The 20,687-nt window shown below is 41.2% G+C and overlaps 1 protein-coding gene across 8 annotated transcripts in view; it reads right to left on the bottom strand.

Annotated features, from left to right (window-relative positions):
• The window catches only part of LOC141454944 (serine/threonine-protein phosphatase 2B catalytic subunit 3-like), a 135,565-nt gene that overhangs the window by 57,343 nt on the left and 57,535 nt on the right, over positions 1-20,687 (bottom strand). For all 8 annotated transcript variants that reach the window (XM_074129659.1, XM_074129660.1, XM_074129656.1 and 5 more), the window contains one exon: positions 9,180-9,383. In XM_074129659.1, the coding sequence (XP_073985760.1) occupies positions 9,180-9,288 (109 nt within the window). In that variant the 5' untranslated portion in view covers positions 9,289-9,383. The remainder of the gene's footprint in view (positions 1-9,179; positions 9,384-20,687) is intronic.

Raw genomic sequence — 20,687 nt, forward strand, 5'->3', positions numbered from 1 at the left:
CAGATTGGCTTGTTAAACTTTTCTTTTTTTTTAAATGGATTTTTAAAGTTAATTAAAACAGAGTTTGAAAAATAAATTTAGAACGGTAAGATTAGGTGAGTTCGTTTAGACTCATTAGCATTTTGCGTGACTCGAGATATTTAAAAATTAAGGAAAAAAAAGTAAGTCTGGTAAAATGGTCTTATAGGGCGAGGGTAGGGCTGCGAGGTTGACTGCAGGTATCAACGGAACCGGAACCCTTCCTATGGCAACTTTGCTTTGCTTAACATCCTTCTTACCTCCTATCGTCCTTTTTGCACTTCCGGCAGTCATGGTCAGTACCGATGAGCTATTCCAAACCATACAATCTGCTACACGTCCAAAGGAGTATCATAGACTACACACATCACAGGAGTATCTGTTTGTCAAAAACCTGTTTTCAATCGCGAAAACAATGTGTCTCTATTCCAAATCTATGTAATTAGGCTATGTCTGCGCTAGAACAAGAGCTAATTGAGGTCCTGATGTGAGCTGTGGGAAGCTGGATGAATCAGGATGCCCTCAATGGGCCACATGGTATGCAGCTATGTTGGCAGACCTGCTGGTCGCTATCCTGTCACAGTTCTTCTATTGCCAAATATCCGCCCACCTGGGTCTTTACTCTGGATATTGGCCATCCCAGTATTCCCAGAAGAGCTTTCTCTTACTTCATGGAATGAGCCACACAATAGATCATTGGGTCGCGGTGGCGTAGGTCTTTAAGGCCGTCCTACTAGAATCTAATCTACTTCATAGAATCACCCAATCCATTAAGTACAAAAGAACTTATTTGTAGCTTCAAAGTTACTAGCTTTTTTTGTGGATTTAAAGTGAATAACTTCTTGATCGCTTCAAGGTCACCAACTTCTTGGTCGCCGTTAGAAATAGATCCGCCAAAAGCTAAGGGAAGGGTCTTTCCCTGAATGGACGAATCCTGAAGGCGAGATGAAGGTGAAAGCCACTTCAGAGTATTTACTATCAGAATATACAATAAGCTTTCATGTTCGAAATTGGGCCAATTCCCTGAAGTGGAATGAGTTAATATTTAAAGTTGTTGTCTCAAAAGATCTCAGAGGGCATAGCTAATCCATTCCCTCTATTGGAAAACCAATCCCTCATAGACATTCCTCTTCCTACAGATCTTTCAAGAATGGTTCCGTGAACCTAACGAGGCCGACAGCAGACCACTAAATTCAAAGAAAAACCTTAGAAGCCCAATGGGTATCAACTTCGCAAATCTTAACAAGATCGTCTAGACATACGAGGTGTGTTCAAAAAGTAACGGGAATTTTTAAATTTCGCGGGTTTGGAGAGTCTGATTGTAAAATTTTTTTTTTTATTATGTTGGTACACATGCCCCTGAAGTACGATAAAATTTTCAGTAATATTCATTGTTTACTTCTTAAGTGGCAGCCGTTAAGGTTAGACGTGTTTTTCGAGCTTGGCGATTTTTGTTTGTTAAAAAAAATGGATCAAAGAATTTGTATTAAATTTTGCGTAAAAAATGAAATAAAGTGTAATAAAGTGTGTGAAATGTTAATAAAGGCATATGGTGAGTCTGCTATGAGTGGTATAAGCGTTTCCAAGATGGCCGCGAAAACGTTGAAGATGACGAACGACCTGGACGTCCAAGCACATCAACAACCGATGAAAACGTGAAAAAAGTGAAAGAAATGGTTATGAACGATCGCCGAATCACAATCAGAGAAGTCGCTGATGATGTTGCCATATCAATTGGCTCATGCCATGAATTTTTTTCGGATGTTTTGGGTATGAAACGTGTGGCAGCAAAAGTTCCAAAATTGTTGAATTTCGAACAAAAACAGCGGAGAATGGAAGTTGCTCAAGAGTCACTCAATGAAGTCGACAACGATGCGGATCTACTGAAACGTGTTATAACAGGTGACGAAACATAGGTTTACGGATATGATGTCGAAACTAAGGCTCAATCGTCCCAGTGGAGGCATTCTGGATCGCCAAGACCGAAAAAGGCTCGACAAGTGCGGTCGAATATGAAGGTTATGCTCACTGTGTTCTTCGATTTTAATGGCATAGTGCATCATGAATTCTTGCCACAAGGTCAAACAATCAATAAGGAGTACTACCTACAAGTTCAACGCCGTTTGCGTGAAGCAATCCGAAAAAAACGCCCGGATTTGTGGCAAAACAATTCATGGATTTTGCACCACGATAATGCACCTGCTCACACTTCATTGCTTGTTCGTGAATTTTTGGCCAAAAACAAAACTTTAACGATGCCCCAGCCTCCATATTCGCCAGACATGGCTCCATGTGACTTTTTTCTATTTCCAAACATAAAGAGAACATTAAAAGGCCGTCGTTTTACAAGCATAGATGACATTAAAAGCGAATCGCTGAAAGAGCTGAAAGCTATCACAAAGATCGAGTTTCAGAAGTGTTTCGAGGATTGGAAAAAGCGCTGGCACACGTGTATTGTATGCGAAGGGGACTACTTTGAAGGCGACAATATTAATGTAGATGAATAAATAAATATTTTTTTCAAAAAACGAAAATTCCCGTTACTTTTTGAACACACCTCGTAGAATGTGGCTGGGTATGCGAGTTTGGTGTGTTGAAGCCGAGTTCTGTTCATTGGCAATTCTGCTCGCCAACTCTCTAAACTACGTGAAATTAGCTGTTCAACATTCTCTGCTGGTAAGTTCCTGGTAAATAACAATCTGGCGGAAAGTAGGTTAGAGACATGACCGGTCTTCTTCTTCCCAAACGTATAATATGGCTGATAAAACTGTATTTATGATAATTATTGAAAATGAGAAAAAGAATATGGAAGGGGGTCGCCGATAAAGATAGCAGTGGTTTACTGAGTCCGTATATGGGTTGGTAACACTGATTGGCCGGTTCTCATCAGTATTCATAGGTTAGTATGTTGAATGGCAACACTATCGGCCGCTCTGTCCACGAACCTCTTCTTGTAGCCCCTGAATACTAATTTCTCGCTTGATTATGTAATCACAGATTTTACTTTTTTTGTGCGGCCCCCCCCCTCAGCGTTAAGAATAAATTCCATTAAAATATTTGCACACAAATCCCCACCACCAGGTTGACTGAATATAAAAAGTTTATTTGGTTATTTTAAATAAACTTCATGCAAATTTAATTGATTTTTGTTTAAATCGTGGACTTTTTGCTCCCTATTATACGACAGCATGAAGTATGATATGAATATCGTGCCAGTGTTTCCTGTATGATTTTTTTTTTACCGGAAATAGTTCACTTCCTTCTTTGTTGATCGTTACAATCAGAATTTAATTAGTAAGGCATACAAATTAATGGACCCGATAAGCTCGAAAATAAGACCAGCTCCAAAATCCTGAGATGAATAAGAAAATTCATTGTGAGGAATTCTCTCGAAAGAAAATCCCTCTGATCAGATGACCCGTGGAAAACGACCCAGCTCTGGAAGGGAGAACTCTCCTTAACTGAGAAAGAAAGAAAGAGAAAAAGTTGTTGATGTTTTGCAAAAATACGTTCTCGGACTTGTAAGTAGAAGAAAGTGAAGCCAGAGCGGGCTAGTGGGTGTAACCAGGGGGCTACACAGTCGGTCGATCAAAGCCCCCCCGCACGTTACTTGGATATCATCTCTTTGGTCGTGTGTGAGCCACTGGAATGTCCATCCACCTGGAAATAGTATTTTACCTTCAAAAAGAAATATCTCAACTTGTGTCAACATCTTGCCCTAAATTTCCCAGCTCTGAACCTCCTTCCTCCGCCTCCAATCTGCAATCACGTCTTCAGTGTACAAGTCTTCTAGCAAGGAGAAGGGAAAATCACAAAACAAACCCTCCTGCGTCTCACAGTCCACTGCCTACCCCCTTCCCCTAGAACCTGACTTTAAAACAATTCAAAGAAATTGGAGGACCTGCGAAAGATACATTGTAACTGGCGCATACACTTAAGGAAGTAAGGAGTACTGGAATGCAATTTTGCAAAACACAGAATCATCTCATCCATCGCTCTCCCAGTAAGTAGTAAATCTAAGACGAAGGATTTCAAGTGAACGGAAACGCGACAATTGAAGAATAAAGTACATGACACAAATATCATTTTGATGAACAATAAATTGTTTGTGAATATCATAGTCATTAAAATAATCGGTCTGCAGAGACTGTGAAAGTGAGAAGGTTAAGTACGTAACAGGAGGTGAATGGGCCCAAAGTTTGACTTCAAGTAGGCTTTGCTAGTAAGTCCTCAGCTATTCAAAGTACCATTCAATTATTCTGCTGTAGCAAAACTTTGGAGTAGTTTCCCCAGTAAAATGTAGAACACTGCCATATCGATAGTGTTTCTGATTGGCTGATTTGGTCAAGAAGCTTGTCATAAGTTCCATAGTTAAATGTGGAGTTTCGGTTTTGGACAGTAGGCTGACCAAACCTTCTCTCCAGACTCTACACATTCAACACAACAAACTGGGAATATAACTCTTTGGGACTCAGGTAACCTCAAAATGTTCTCTCCGCAATAACTGAAAATGGAAAATCTGAATGAAGAACGAATGAAGGTGAGAAAACTGAAGAAAACTCCGGCTGAAAAATGTCATCGTTGTTAAAGCTTTCTGTGAGTAGGCATTGAGTAGGTAATGGGAGAAGGGAAGAAAAGTGCTTCTAGCGATGGGAGGACGTCTCTAGAGCAATGGCCAAAAGGGTACACAGTAAGTCAATGGCACCCATCTATCATGGGATACTGAAAAGGGCCAGGATAGTGGGCGTACAAACTACCTGTACCACCTGTATCGACCTGCACCCTGCACACACCCTGCTGGATATCGCAGCCACCCCTGCCATCTTGTAGAGGGATAGCACAGAAAAGGGGTCTGAAGCGGATGAAGCCCAGAACTTGTTCTCTCAAGTAAACACACATCCTCTAGGATCCAACTCTAATATTCCCTTCTATCTACCAATTTTAAAAGAATAAGACTTCCAAAATTCAGTCTGCTAAACAGACTGGCATGACACTTTGGAGGCAACCATCATCTAGATCTATGCAAATATAGGAAACGAAGTTTACAAACGACGATCGTAGAGCAATTTTTTGAGAAAACTGCAAAAACTTTATCTCCAAACTTCCGTCTCTGTAAGTTCCTGTTGTGAGATTTCAGCGCTAACCTCCATAGGGAACACGAAATAGATATTTTCTTCTTCCTTTGATGTTTCCTTTTTTTCAGCAGGGATACAGAACTCTGAGGACCTCAAAAACTACACATTGCTGGTGAGAATTCAATTTATCAAGATGCTTCCCTTTCCCTTTCTCAGTGAGGGGAACAGTTGCTCTCGCAGTTCCCAAGTTATTACTTTCATTCTATATGAACTCGACGTCACCGCTATGGCCACCTCCACCGGTCTGGACACTGATTCCAAAGCTGGACACTGTGACGTCTTGTTCCGGAAGTCTTGTTCAAACCGGATTCTTTAAATATTATCCTTAAAATTGAGACAACAAATTTTCAATAGTGAATATTAATGGAACTGGAACAGACGATTACTGGAGGGGATAATCGCACGATCCATGCCGCCGCATTACCTGGCAGTGCAGGAACTCAGAAGTGGGAATGGCTAGTTTCGAGGAGTGGGTCGACAGGAATCAACATGTTACAGCAGTCCAACACAATCAAATTTTATACATGACTATGGAGGCAGTTCGCGTACGAACCGAAACTTGTTGGTGTTGGCATAGAGTTGGCTAGGGTTGGAGTTCAGGCTAGGGTCTCACGTTATTCTGGCTATTTGAAGGTATCGCGAGGGAGGGGGTAATTACGAGGGGGGACTAGCGCGCTGCCGGCGGCACGACATGTTATCTCGGGTCGAACCCAACAGGTTCTTGAGGTCTGCGTGATACTACAGAACTTACCCCGGTAGGTAATGCACTTCGCGTGACCGATAAAACAACTAAAAAAGCGCGCGCAGAACAACACCCGCCAAATAGTGCCCTCCCGCTAACACTTATCTCCAACGTGATCAACCTTTGACCTATATTTAAATAACCAAACAACACACAAAGCGCAATTACCCTTCTGAGATTATTAGCCTGCTTGCCAACAGTGTTGCCAATACAATAAATCTCCTTGCTCTTACTTCCACCAACTTTGAATTTCTACTCATTGTTGGTTGGCTTCAATATAATAAAAGTTAGCTGGCTTCGCCACATTTAATTGGTCGAATACAGAAGCAGAGATGTCAACTTCTATTCTTTTAGCCAACTAAAAAACAAGAGTAACCAACACTATCCAATCATAACACTGCTTCAACAAAATCTTTATCCTCAAACTCACACGAACTTCACTGACTAAGATTAAATAAAAATGTATTCAGTCCTTCCGGGAAATCGACTTTCTGCAAATTAGTAATTTTATTTCTACCTTGGATGGCCATTACTGTGCCGTAAAGATGCTTCAACTTACTTTAGCGATAAGTTCGGCTTTAGGAAGCACTTTTCTAGGTGATTCTTTTTGATTAAGTCGAAAGAAGTTGGAATAGATAAATTTCGTTTTTTGTACATCTATCTTTATTGTCTAGTCTTTCTTTCCTTCCTCAGTTTAATAAAGAAAATAATGTTTCACCAATTCACGCCTCTTTGCCTTGAATGAACTGATAAGGGATGCAGGTTGATGTGCACTAATTGGCCCAAGTTCCAAGAGATTTGGCAGCCATGGAACAGAAAGAGAAATCAAGTTCAAATTTTGAAAATCTTTAAGCTTTCCAGAGAAAGGTAACATCTTGACTTTGTGGAAATTTATGGCTAAAGCCGTTGCTCGGCTAGGAAGATCAGGGCCTGTTTGTAGGACGGAAATCAAGATCATTAAACATTTTAAATTGACCAAATTCACGATAACGGAATATAATTTATTATCATCCCCTCTACCTTCACATCCTTTCAACAAACTTCTAAAACCCTCTAACCAGAGTGTATCCGATGTAATAATCAATCTAGAGTTCGGAAGTAAGTCCTTCTCGTTCAACGGCAATCCATTTATTATGGACTAAACCTTTCAATAAGGTACGCAAAATTAAAGCTATAAGAGCTATCGGACTTAAAAGTAAGCTGGAAGTAATGAGGTGTGGTGTAAGGGCGTTATCGGGTGAGTTAGGAAGTGCTGCAGTATGCGGGTTACTTAGCGCCCATCTCATCATGCCTTCAATATTACAGTGGGGCTCTAGCTCGTCAATCATTCTCCAATACAACATATCGACTAGAACACAAACCTCCCGCACCTATCCCCTCTTGACTTGTTCATCTCAAAGTGAATTTTGGAAAATGGATTATTTCGCCAAGTTCCCTTGTTTTCAGTTGAATTAAAAGACTGGCGGCTAAAATGAAGTTTTTGAGTTAATGGCCCAGAATTTGGTCCAAAATCCATGTGAATAACGAATGCGGTAGCTGATAAAAAGACTACGTGAAAATCACGAGTGGCGAAGGCACCCAGTGGTGTCACTCCAGTAACGGGCTTTGCTATACTGCTTTCACGATAAGAGTAGATCACGTTGGTAATCCTTAGAGGATCACGTTGGTAATGTGGAGTAAGATAGGTGTTCTATGAGAGGGTTAGGATGAGCTGCTCTAGAGGAATGAAATTTGAGAAAACGAGTGTTAGCAAGATCTGTAATAAAAGGGATTTTGAGGTCATTATGCGTTAAGAAGTTTTCGAAGTAATTTTGACTGTAATGTCTGGAAGCGTAGTGAGTTGGAACGCTTAGTCGATCCCCATACTTCAATGCCGTATGACCAAATAGGTCGCAGTAACAGTAGATATAAGAATCTTTTGTTGTATAGGATAAGTTTCGAACGTTTGTCAACTAGTCTGGCGAGAAGTTTTGTAGCGTTGGTTAGTTTCTTGTCTTTTCAGTCTAGTGTGGGGATTCCATGTCAACCGTTTGTCTAGGTGCAGTCCAACGTAGCGTACTTTATCTACAGTTGGTACAGGAGTTTGGTTCAAGATGATGGGAGGTAGGATTTCACTTTTTTGAACACAAAACCGATATTTAAGGTGAAATCTCAAAATGCAAATCTGCAAGTTACACTTCCTCCTCTTATCAGTTAGTAGAGTACAGAACCAACCATGAATAAGAACAGGTATTTTATTATTGTCTGTAGATATTGTTGGTGTCACTGAAGTTATGTTATATTCAGACATATTCTGCTAGTAATTAGTTAGAATAGTTTCGCATTTACATAAAATTACTATCACAGGGAACCACAATAAACTATTCCAGACTTATATAAGTTCTGGTCAGACGAAAAATAAACTAACTTTCTGTCTAAAGACTTTAAACAGATAACACTTCAGAAGAAATCTCGATTAAGGAAATTTGTCACTTTTCCGTTTTTATACGCTGTCAAAGAAAGTATCAAATGAATAAATAAATGCAAATAAACATAGCCCAGGCTACAAAATAATGCAGATTTGATGTAGGCTATGTTTTGTGTGGGGACGCATTGAGAGAGAGAGAGAGAGAGAGAGAGAGAGAGAGAGAGAGATATCTGTGACATTAGGTGTCAGCAGTGGGGGGCGCGTACACTCGCAGATAAAGCAGCACATATAGGCTGGCTGGCTGCACATTGCCCGTGCAGAAGATACCTGCTTTGAGAGTGTGCACGATAACCTTGCCAGTGTGTAACAATCAATACTAGACAGAGGTCCACCATGTTGACGGTAACAGCCAGTTATCTCCTACCCCCTCGCCCCGCAAATACCGGCTCTCTACTTGTCAATCGTCACAACACAACAAACAAACCTGGCCGCCCGTAACCTGCCCACTGTTTACCTGTTAGATAAGGGCGAGAGATGCCAGCACCCCCTTGCGGTACAACTCAATAACTATCAACTCGCATTATTACCGCTGCGTGTTCCACATTCATGTAGACAATTTACAAATATATTAAATATTTAACTTTTCTAGATTTGCTGCCACCCTGATTCAGTAAAGTATTCAATAAATCCCTGAGTCAGCTCGCCTTCTAACCAAAATTTAGTTTTTGTTGCAAGAACTGTAAGTATGAGCTAATATACCCCTGCTGTTTCATGATATAACTGTCTTAGAAGGAGCCAAAATGGTGCAACGCAATATCTGTGAAGATGTAGGAACAAAAAGATACTACAGACTAGGTAATAGTGGAAGGTGTCGAACCTGTGACCGGAGCTTCGATGTCGATCATTGTCTTCTCCGATCGGAGCAGAGTGGCGCCCTCGTTGATGATACGCAGTGCGGCCGCCTCGTCGATGCGCCCTTCGGCCATAAAGTGTTGCTTAAGAACATCCGGCCTAGGGCGTCCTGTTCGGCCTTCGAAAACTTCGCTAGCTGTCAGCTTGTGAGGAGGTGGGGACGGTACATCTGCAACAGAAAATCATTTTGCTTTATTCTTGCTTTACTTGGTTCATTACTGGTCCAATATTAAACAGACACGCTCTGATTCAGCCTTTCAAGTCCGAAGAGGGACTTCCGTCAGTTTCTCTTACAGTGTATATATAGCAATTCGAATTAGAGAGTGTACAGCGGTCCAAATTGGCATCTCGACACCATTTTGACCAACTTAGTCGCCAGTCTTATCGCAAGCATCACTTTTAATTGGAAATCGTGATGAAGAGAAATGTCAGTAGTAAACACGAACACGTCAATCTATTAGTTTAGTTTAGGGAATTAAAATGATCCTTAAACTGGGAAAACTAAACAGGTAGTCAGTCGACATGTTGTAACATGATCACTGTAATGAAATGCCATTGGAGCGTGATGTCGCAGCAGCTCCTCCGCAGCATCCTACTACAGTCGAATTTTTTGAAAGTTACGAACCCAGTGTAGGCCACATTGAATGTTTCACCTGATGACTGCAGAGCAAAATAAAAAAAACCCTTGGGTAGGGCCGCCAAACCGGTGGGCTTATTTCTTCCGAATCGGAATTTTGCTCTAACATCTAACGCTGATAAATTTCATATATAATTAGTTGGAATCGTATTATATACTTAAAGGACAGCTAAAAGGAGAGCTCACTTCTTCCCCAGCACAAAGGACCTCTGGTAAATGAGTTTCAAAGAAAAGCCCTGAAGAATTTTAAGGAGAAATCGCTGCGGCCAAAACCATCTATTCAGGCTATTCAGAAAAGAAGCACGCCTTAGTAAGCCGATTAGTTCCGGGACTAGGAATTTCCGATCCTTAATAAATTTGAATTCCTGTTAATGTTATTCAGCTGATGAGACCATGTAGCCTCCTGCCCTCAGCCCCCGCTCTTAAGGACCTTCCAGAACTTTGATTCAATTAGAACTCGCAGTTTTTCCAAGTTAAAAGAAAACCGTTTGAGCTGTTTTCAAAATAAATCCTTTAAATTAACCTGGAAAATCGATTCAGTAAACAGATACTTCCGCCAGACTAATTCAGTGGAAAAGCTTCCTGACAGATTAGTGAAAACCTACTTTTCTAATCCGCGGGACCTCTAAAAATATATTTCCGGTGAAAACACAAGACATTTGCACGATTGCAGTACTTCCTTCATTAGAGTAGAGAAAGAAACGAAATTCGCGTCATTAAAAATAGGTTTTAAAGAAAAGTTAGTATGAACGGCTATTTGTTCAGACGGAGATTAACGTCTTGGAACCAGCCAGACTTATATATCAATTAGACGATATATTTCAAAGTGACTGGACAGTAGAATGGTGTACGATCCTTCCTGTAGGATGTCAGTCCCCAGGAGAGCAGTTCCATTTTCAGAAGGAGAGGTGTTACACCAACATTCCATGTTAGCGGGGGTGGGGGCCTGATAGGGATTTAGAAAACTCATTAAGTTGGCAAGACTGTAGAAAGCCGTGACCTCACCGCCGCATACAGACCGCACTGCCCTCCTAACTATATACATTTATTAATTGATAAAACAAAAATTCATTCCGCCATACTAGAGAGAACGTTTTCATTCATAAATCATAAAATTGCAATTATGTTACGTCTGCTTCATTTCCCTCGCTAATTCATCAGCCATTTCAGAGAGCTATTTTGCACGGGCTACGGTTAATACTCGTAATTGAGTTCTCCATTTTGCGACTGGCTGCTTAAATTGAAGCTTACATTTATTTGTGTAAAATTAAATTTAATTTTATCGCTCTACCGGAAATCATAGGATTACTTGATTTGTCCAATATTTTTTTTTTTTTTTTTACGCGGCTGTTGTAAATATTTTGTTGAAATTGACATATTGGGATGCAGTGACAAATCCTTAGTTTTTTGATTGGTTTAGCGCCAAAGTTTGTGAAAGTTATACTAGAATTCATCTGTGAAATCAAAAAATCACTTCTTCTCAGGAAACATCTTCAAACCAAAAGTGATTATTTTACCTAGAGCATTAAGAATTAAGAAACAGCCAATAATAATAGGTTTTAGATGACTGACTTAGACGACGTTGCCTGCAAAAAAATAACAATAACTACAACTCTCCGGAAGGACAGTTATATAAAGGTGATTAAGGCAGATTCCGTAGATTTGGGGGAAAACGACGTCAGATTCCGGAAAAAAAAACCAGCGTTTTAAAAAATTGAGCTGGTTCACTTTCCTGTCTTACCAACAACAGATCGCAGATGTGTAGATGTGCCTGTTAACGCAGCGTCTACTTCAGGAAAGGAGTCAGCCTCAAATATGTGTGGCCCCCCCCCTCTAATAACTATAGTGATACGATGGTTTCGTATTTCTCTTCCTCTAACCAAGAGAAAGTACTCTTAATCTCACCAGTTTCTTAAAAATCGAGTTTTTGCCAAAAACATTCGAATTTACCATTCCCAAAAAAAGAAACTTTTAGAAATAGGTTCGAGTGTGGAGGCAGCAGATAGTCTTTAAAACTGGAAAATGGCGGGAAGCCAGCACAAAGTGACATTCTGCTTTCATTCAAGAAGGAGAGTTTGGCCAAATTTAACCATTTCCATCTGAGACTGTGTTCAATAGGTGCTGCAACATTACGGGATGATAATCGCTAACATCTTGGCCTGGGAGCACCTAAACAAATTTGAATCTTTCACTTCCGACAAGTATTCATTTAATTTCGGATATTTTGGGTGAGAAATCGATTTCGAAAAGTAGATGCCATCAGCTTACGGAAGTAAGCACGTCCTGGTAAAAGTGACAGCTGAATTGACCATTCCAGAAGAATGGGAGGATCACCCTTGGAGCCTGAAGTTCAGAACCTCAATTAGTACTGGGAAGCTAGGAAGGCTCTAGTTAGTGGATAGAGTACTGGATTAGGGCAATTTAGAGCGGGTCTATATAGACATCTGGTGCCGATAGGCAATCTAACTAGATTGTGTTTGAAACAAGGGCACCCACCACCATACGGCCGGAGAATTTACACAGATAATAAAGGTGCCAATATGATGGCAGCCTGAAAGTGCCGGCGCGGTGCGTGCGTACGTCTGTGTTGTGAGTGCACGTGACTAAAAAGGGTTTGCCCAGAGGAGCGGAAGGGCCAGGCTGAGAGCTCTAGTTCTTGCAAGCGAGAGGGCCCATTACCACCGACCATCCTTGGCCCATCCACTTACATTCTGCGACAACATTAAGCCTGCCTGGCCTCAACCTCAATACCCCCACTCTGGCAACTTTCTTTTGCCTTTAGCACTCCCCCTCCACTCCCACACACGCCCTGCCAAAATAATAAATATACCTATTTGCTATATCGGCTGGTAAAACACTGTGGTGGAAATTACCACCATCTTGAGAGGCTAGTTTTCTTTCCAGTTTTCCCGAGAGTGGCCCCGATGATTTCCTCTAATTTCCTCTATGCTAATGGACAGATCACGTCTATTACAAAAATTTTCCTAGCAAATTTGAATTAAGGAGTTCTCGATGCAGTAAGAGGAACTAACATAAAACAATCAGAATTCCAATGCCTCTACAATAGCGTTGCGGGCAAAACTACTACAGTTAGGCAATTAATATAATTGAAGATAATATCAGATCAGCTGGTTCACATGCACCGGTTCCGTTCTGCCTAGCCACTAATTATGGATGAGCCCAGCTTAGTCACCCGACGGGTCAAACCTTTGAAACGCCAGTCCCGTTGATTGCTGCGCCATGTACCAAATTACTAATTAATGGCCTAATTACAAGTTAACTAAAACCAGCTTAATTAATTTCATTACAGTTGGCCTTTGCTGAATGAACAAGAAGTGTTGCGATCTGGGTTTCCGCCGGAAATGGAAGCTTTGAATTACGGGGATTTGTGGCGGTGTCTAATTGTCCATATGGTCTTCCTCGGGAATGTTGTTGGCCCCGTCTGTTCAAAAAAAAAAAGTAGTAATCGAAAAAGATCTGCTTTTGGGTTTCCACGTGCTTGTGTGTGTACGTCATTGGGTTGAAACTGAAAGTAGACAATTTGAGAAAGTAAAAGATAACAAATGGTTTGTCATGCGTTTGCGCCATCAAGGAGCTAAAGTAGAAATAAAGACTGGGGGGTTCCAGGACCTGTTCAAGGAACAATAAGGCACATTTTAGCATTGATAGTTAAAGTAAGCACCTTCTCCTGGTTATGGTGGAGTTCATTCAATGTTGTCGTGAGCATCTAGTTAATGGATGAAGTGTGACCTACATCACGATTTACCTACACCGAGTTCTGCACTGGCTATTTGAAACACTCAGGTGGATGGCATTTCCTTGGTAATATTAGTAAACGGAGCGCTTTCTTCTTGCAGATGCTCTGATTATTGGGAATGACTAGAATTTTGATTGCTACATTGGAGGAATTGTAACTTTGCAAGAATCAAAATTCAGCCAAATTTTACATTTTACAAAGGCAAACACGAATTCTCTTTGTCAAGTAGGACGGAGTTGATACAGAGTGTATAGTGATAGATACGTGGAATCAAATTCTGTCTTTGGCTCTGGCAATAAGAGAATGAGGACACTTCAATGTCCTGGAGGTGTCCACTCCGGAGAGCATCCCTTTTTTTATTCAGTTCCAAACCTACGTCAGACCTTCAATATGGCCAAAAAGTATTAAAAGCCGCTTTCAAAGAAAATTACTCTATTAAATGATACACTTTAGATAACAAGACTTTTCACTTGATCGAGGTTTTCGCGGAAATAGTTTCTACGATTTATCGTTCTAGTATGATTTTTCCTAGAATGGGTTATGGGTATTCTAAGGAAGGACGGGCTCCATTCTAAGATAGCTTAAAGTTTGCAAAATGCATAAGAAGAACTTAGCGAATTGCAATGAGAGGAGCACAATAAGTGCACCAATGATTGGCTAGCGGCTCTAACTAGTGGTTCTAATGGCAGTGGCAAGTCAAGTAAACAGTAAGTACGATTAGCCCAGATGGTTTATTCCTGTGAACCTGACAATAACACTTCCACGATTTGAAAAACAAAAAAACTGGTTTCCTGAAGAGTGCAACAGTTACCATCCCAAGTCACAGGGCGAGCTCGCAAAGTGCGAATTATCTGGTAAAATTGGGGTGCAGATGCAGCAGAGACTGGACTAGTGCCAGATATCTCCAGCAGGCGCGCTATCGATCTTCCTGACAGAACAGAGTTGGCCGGGCGCCCTATAACGTCCGCTCAGCCCCCCTCCCTCCTAACAGAGAGATTGCTATATCCACCGGATGGAGCACCTCTTTTACTCACACTGGCCACGGCCTAATCGAGTCCGTCACAGAATCATTAGATTTGAATCAACTCCAAAGATTGGAACACACTCTGACCATTCTGTCCTTTTTAAACCAATTTCATATTCCTACGAAATAACCTAATATTAGGCTACTTCACAAGAACGAGTCAATTAGTTTTATGGCATGCAACATCTCAGAGTGTCCAAAGGCCAAACTGACATCCGGACTTGACCAGTGGAACTAGAGTAGCAAGGGATTCTTTGAATGGAATCAGTGAACTGATTTCACGATTCACTAACATTAAAATCACTCCGCGTTTGATTTTCTGTCAGTTCAAAGTGATTCATTGCCAGAAAGAATTCCCAGATTGGAGCTGCAGTTCAAAACTCTAGCTGCCTCTAATGAATCAGAAAGTTCATCTGCAACTGTTCTCCATTACACAACACGTTATAGCGGTGATCATTTTTTGGTTAAATTAGAAGAATTTCCCTGTCACAACCAAAATTTAGTCTCAATCCTCCTCTCAAACAACCTGTCAAAGTTTTATAGACCCAAGATCCCCTTCTATCCATGGAATATATCAACTAAGCCTCTATTCTCCAGTTTTACATGATTGCCAAGGTAAAGCAAGTCCTTGGTAGTAGTCAGCTGATCTATCTAGTTCAATGTCAAGGTCACTATCAAGTGCACGCGCGCGTGAGTACACTCGATAAGTGCAACCAGTAATTCTACAATTGCTCCATAAATTGGGAGTTTCTGCAAAATCAATTTGTGTTTTATGAATCCTAACGAAAGCTAGGACAGCAAGCTGAGTGATCTAGAAGCAAAATAAAGGCCCAATTTCCGTAGATGGTCTGACTAATAAAATAAAACGTAGGGCTGAGGAATAAATCAAGGGATAGCAAATATTAACTCTCTGGTAAATGGGAATTTTATAGTCCGAGTCCAGGTGTGAAATAGTAGTTAGCTAGGCCTGATATATGGGGGCCGCCGATGTGATTTGAATTGGGCTGGGGAGATTTATGGAGCCCACGACTAGGCTTACAATTTGCCTTGGCCAACTGTAACTAAATTCCCTTGCTAGGCGGTAATAACTTGCACCTTCAACATGACTCCACTGCCAACTGGAGGAAACTGTACATCCTTCTTCTTAATTACCCAACAGTTCTGGAGCACCGGCAATAAGGAAGAAATAAAGTGCTTACTAAAGTACAATATCATTCTGATATACTTTACAATTACAACACGCAGACACATTAAATTTCTGTAAACGGCCAGTTAGTTGCATGCTGCTTGCCGATTTACCGGATATTTACATCTACGGATAGTAAGTTTTTGTGCATAATTATGCTTATATCTGGATGATAACCAATTAGGACTTACTTCCTCTTTGATGGATGTAACTTCAATGAGACTGCCTAAGGTATTTCCACATCAGTTTGGCAACAAACAATGTTTGTCAGAAATAAGAACCAATAAATATTGGGAGGTTAATGCTGTATTTATGTCGGCCAAAAAGGGAGTACAGGAGAACCCGATTAATTCCGCCAATCAATCCAAACTGGAGGGATCTCTAGCAGGAATTCTTGCAGGAACATAATAATACTTTGGCTAAAAACTAAAACATCAAGTTAACGTGTTGGAATTCTCTAGAAACGGAGGCCAAATCTTTCTCTTCCGTGAAGCTGTAATATTCCACTGGCATTCCCTCTAACTATCAACAGTCATCTAGACAGCCAGCTGGTCATTGGATGCTGGGAGTGTGGACGGTCCTAGTGCTCAATGAAACATTAAAGAGCTGAGCTGGAGAGGGGAGATGGATGTGTCAAGAAGAGAAAAGTGGCTCATTTGCAAAGCAGACCGAAAGGGTGCATGAATATGAATTAGGGCTACATTAAAAGGGGGTACAAGTGACCGAGTCGGCTCCCAGAAGGGCGACAGCAGAGTGTTGCTGGGACAGGGATCAGCCGCAGGACAGCAGTGCGAGTGATGAATACCATATACTCCCACCATGGCCTCCGGCGCCGCAATATCACGCGCTCCAACCTCGCTGTGGCGGCCACTGTCAAACACACTCCAAATCTAGCCACCGTCGAGTATCTGCAGTACTCCTGCGTCCACGTTACCTTCTCTGCGGCGCATGTGTCCGTCTATGGGCGCACCAGATATTCAAATTTACCAAGTCACACCTTCAACATTATAAACCTCGAGTGCCAGGTGTCTACCCACACCAATTGCCAAACCCGCCGTTAAAAGTGTCCGGCACTCCTCACACCAGTTCCAACGAATAACACAGATTTCCTTCAAACTTCAAATTCAGAATTTTAGTGACGTATTTACTATTTATGTACATCATACTAGAGAAGACCGTAAAACACTATTCTGCCTGAACCATCAAATCTCAGGACTGAAAGGAATTTTCATAGAAGATAATTCAAATAGAAAATAAAGAGCTTTGAGTATGTTATATAAATAAATGGTTTTAAGGAAACCGAGAAAAGCCATTAAAATTAAAACTAGAAAAAGTGAAAACCCTTTAGAGGAGAGCTGCATAGAGGTGACTTCCTGTCGGATCTCGCTTGGTGGTTCCTAACAAAATAGTTCGATCGTCCGACGACATTCCATTTTGGGCTTGAACATTCAAGGTGCACATAGGAAATCCGCATGATTGAAGCAGGAGGAAGGGAAATTAGAAATTCCAAATGTGTAAAGGAAGGACAAATTCATTAATTTCGTTGACTTCAAAAACGTAATTATATAGGAAGCAGTGAAGTGAAAGAGGCGATAGGCAAGAAGCAGGAGGCCAGCCAACATTAACATGAACACGGTGAGTGTGTAGCGAAGACTGCCGCCAACAGGGGGAGCTACTATGGCAGAGATAAGAAGTGGACATTGAGAGAGGGAAGCTGTCAGGCTAGTAGAATGGACTTAGAGGTCCAAACTTTCCAATCTCTGCCATACCCACACCAGAGTACACAAGCGCTGCAACTTCCGAACTAACTTTACCGTCATCTACCAACCAGTGAAACCGCCCAGAAAACAAAGAAAGTCCAGGAATCAAATTTCTTAACTAAATTGTAATTATGTATTCCTGGGCATAGAAAGTGGAAGATTGATATGGAAAGTAGAAGCTGAAATGTGGAACGCGGACGGATAGACTACATCTACCGTCCTTCGCAGGATCTGGACTACCATCCGCAACACCATTGTTGGACACTAACACGACTACAGCATGCTACAAAATTTCACGTTTTATTTTCTGCTGGCAGGAGAGAGTCGTGATGATGCCAATTTTCGATTTCCGGACTTCATCGGTAAACTCGCAAAGGTCATTTGAATAAGAAAAACTGAATCTTAAAATGTGTGAGCCAAACAGGAAGTTGACCTCAGTGACTGCAACCCTCCAACTTGAAGTGCTAGTTTTGTTGAAGAACTTCCTGGGCAATAGCTCCGATTGTTTTTTGTTTCAGTTGCATTCATGTTGATCAACAATGATTCTTTGAGGCATTTTCCAACGAAAATTTATTTATTTTTTCCGATGTTTCAAAGAAAGCCAACTAAGAACAACAACAATCTCAAAATCAAAAACCGCAGGATATTGTGCAGTAAATGGCACTTGCTTCTAGTTTCAAGGAGTTCGTCCGAAAACCGTTACTTTGCCGTGTATTTTCTTTCTTTTTTTGGAGGTATTTCCTTCTCTCACAATTTTAAACTTTAGCACGATCGCAATACTTTCTGTATAGGCAGGATGTGCGAGAGTGATATGGAGGATAACGCAGTTTGGGAACTGTGGGCAATGCGGCCAATTCCAAAATGATGTTCCAATGGTTATGTTGCTGTTATGAGATTGTTGACTGCCCCCAAGTAGGTCGGTTTACTCATCTCAAGTTACAGCCCGGATTAGGAAGCCATTCAGGCGCTTCCCTAACACTTCTCACACTTCCTTTCTCGTGCGGCCTTAATATTCTAATATTGTATAAAGCACAAGAAACTCTCACGAGGGAAAAGTTGCCGAACTGCAACTCTCTTCAGTCAAATGCTCTCTTCTGTTCTCCCTGATGGAATTGATTAACAGGAGCAACGGGTATAGACGGAGTCCCACGGCCCAAACCAAAACCCAATGGGTCCGCATAACTTACTCACTCTGACAGTCTAGGTGAGTGTGTAAATCAATGAACGTTCACTTTGAGGAACCCATAGGGTTTGAGGATTGGACCAATTAGTTACACCTTCCTGGGGCATGAAGTCCGCCAGACGGTATTCACCAAGCGAATAAGCGGGTGAAAAACTAAATCAGAAATGAAATTCGCTTCAATATTTGGACCATTTTCAAAAACGAATTAAAAATGATTGTTTGCTCGTTAAAAACTCACGACAAACCTGTCACGATTGCCATGTTGCCTCTACGACGATATTCACGAAGATCTGTTAATATTTATATTCAATTGGCGAACCCAAACTCAGCCAACGAGGTAATATTTTCAGATATAATTTATAAACAGATGGTTATTGGTGAAGAGTGGGGGTATATCGCGGGCCAAGTCTGCCAACAGCACTCAGTTGGCACGCCTGGGCTCGACTACCTGCTATTGGAACTAGGTACCCCCAGCATCAGGTGCCAACTGTTACCCCAGCAGACCAACAATTAACAAGTTTAATATTAACTCGACATTGTCGCCAATGTCCAATGCCAAATTAATTAATAAATCATATTGTGAGATAATTATGGATGTTCGACATCGCCAACAACTTCTATTTACTGATCACGAGGTTGTTATGTACTCTCTGTGTGCCCCATTATCTGCACAGACGGCCACCTACATCCCCAATTTGATACTCATTACTTCTGCTAATTTTTACTTCTAAAGAATCATTACTCATTACCAACATATTAAAGAAAGTACAATGTTCCAAACAGAGAAAAGTTGGGATCTTCTAAATTTTCAATATCATGGCTAAGTTTGGGATCAAGGGATCGAATCCAGCTGCCTGTTCATTTTTTTTCCAGGAGCTTCCTGCAGTGATAGTGTTGTCTGTAACGATAGAGACGAAAATAGGCTAATGACCTCAGTTGTTGACGCGCACTATAATACAAAAAACAAAATTTGGGGATAGATCCTATTAAATGGGACTACACAGGAGAGCCTTACCACCACCCCTCGCCCTAAAGAGAGTTTTTCAAGGAGAATTAGTCGAATAAAATTTGTTGTACAACTATTCATACACAGTAAGCATTTGACGTAAAAAAAAAGGAAGTCGTGGGAGTGGTCAGGGGGACAATCTGAAGCTTCCTGTCCAGTCTGACCGCAGAACCAAAATTAAATATAAAATTTGGACATTCTGAGATTATTTTTATTTTCGAGTTCTGCCGTCCACACTTTCAACAGGCACATCAAATGCTTCCGTTGAAAACCGGAAATGGATAGCACTACTTCCTACCTAGCGTAGTAAGAGGAAGTAAGAAAGGTTGTAGATCTCTGATTTCAAATCATGCACGATATTGTGACTGGCAGCAAAAAGGAAGAAACTCGAGTGTGTTCTTCTCTGGGTACAACAACATAACGACTTACAGACAAAGCCGGTGTCTTGGATTGCGGCCCAAACGGACGTTACCAAAAATAATATTCGCGTTAATTAAAAGAATAAAAAGATAAAAGTAATAATTTCTGGACGACAATAAATATACAATGGCGAGCAGTTCTTGTAGAGGGTGGTGGCACGTCCGCTCGAGTTTATTGTCATGATGCCAACCTAAATATCTGCTTGATTACTGCTGAGAGCCGGGGTCCGGAGAGTGCGTGCTCAATACTGCAGCAAGTCCTCCTCTGGTGGAGGCGAGCACTCCGGACATCAATGGCCGTCTTAAGGTCTTTCAGCCAACATGTCAACTTGTACAATTATACTTGTACCACTCTCTGGTAACAAAAAGGCTAGAGTTTCCTCTAGCCTAACTTCCTTTTGCAGCAAATTATGTAATTACGTGCTCTTGAAGTTTAATATTTCCGTCATGAGCACTAGATCCATGATGGCCCCCCTTAGAATATTCCTCTTCAAGTAGCTA

Source organism: Rhodnius prolixus, unplaced genomic scaffold (assembly GCF_049639745.1).
Source record: "Rhodnius prolixus isolate KJV_2025 unplaced genomic scaffold, Rpr scaffold_15, whole genome shotgun sequence".
Lineage (NCBI taxonomy): Eukaryota > Metazoa > Arthropoda > Insecta > Hemiptera > Reduviidae > Rhodnius > Rhodnius prolixus.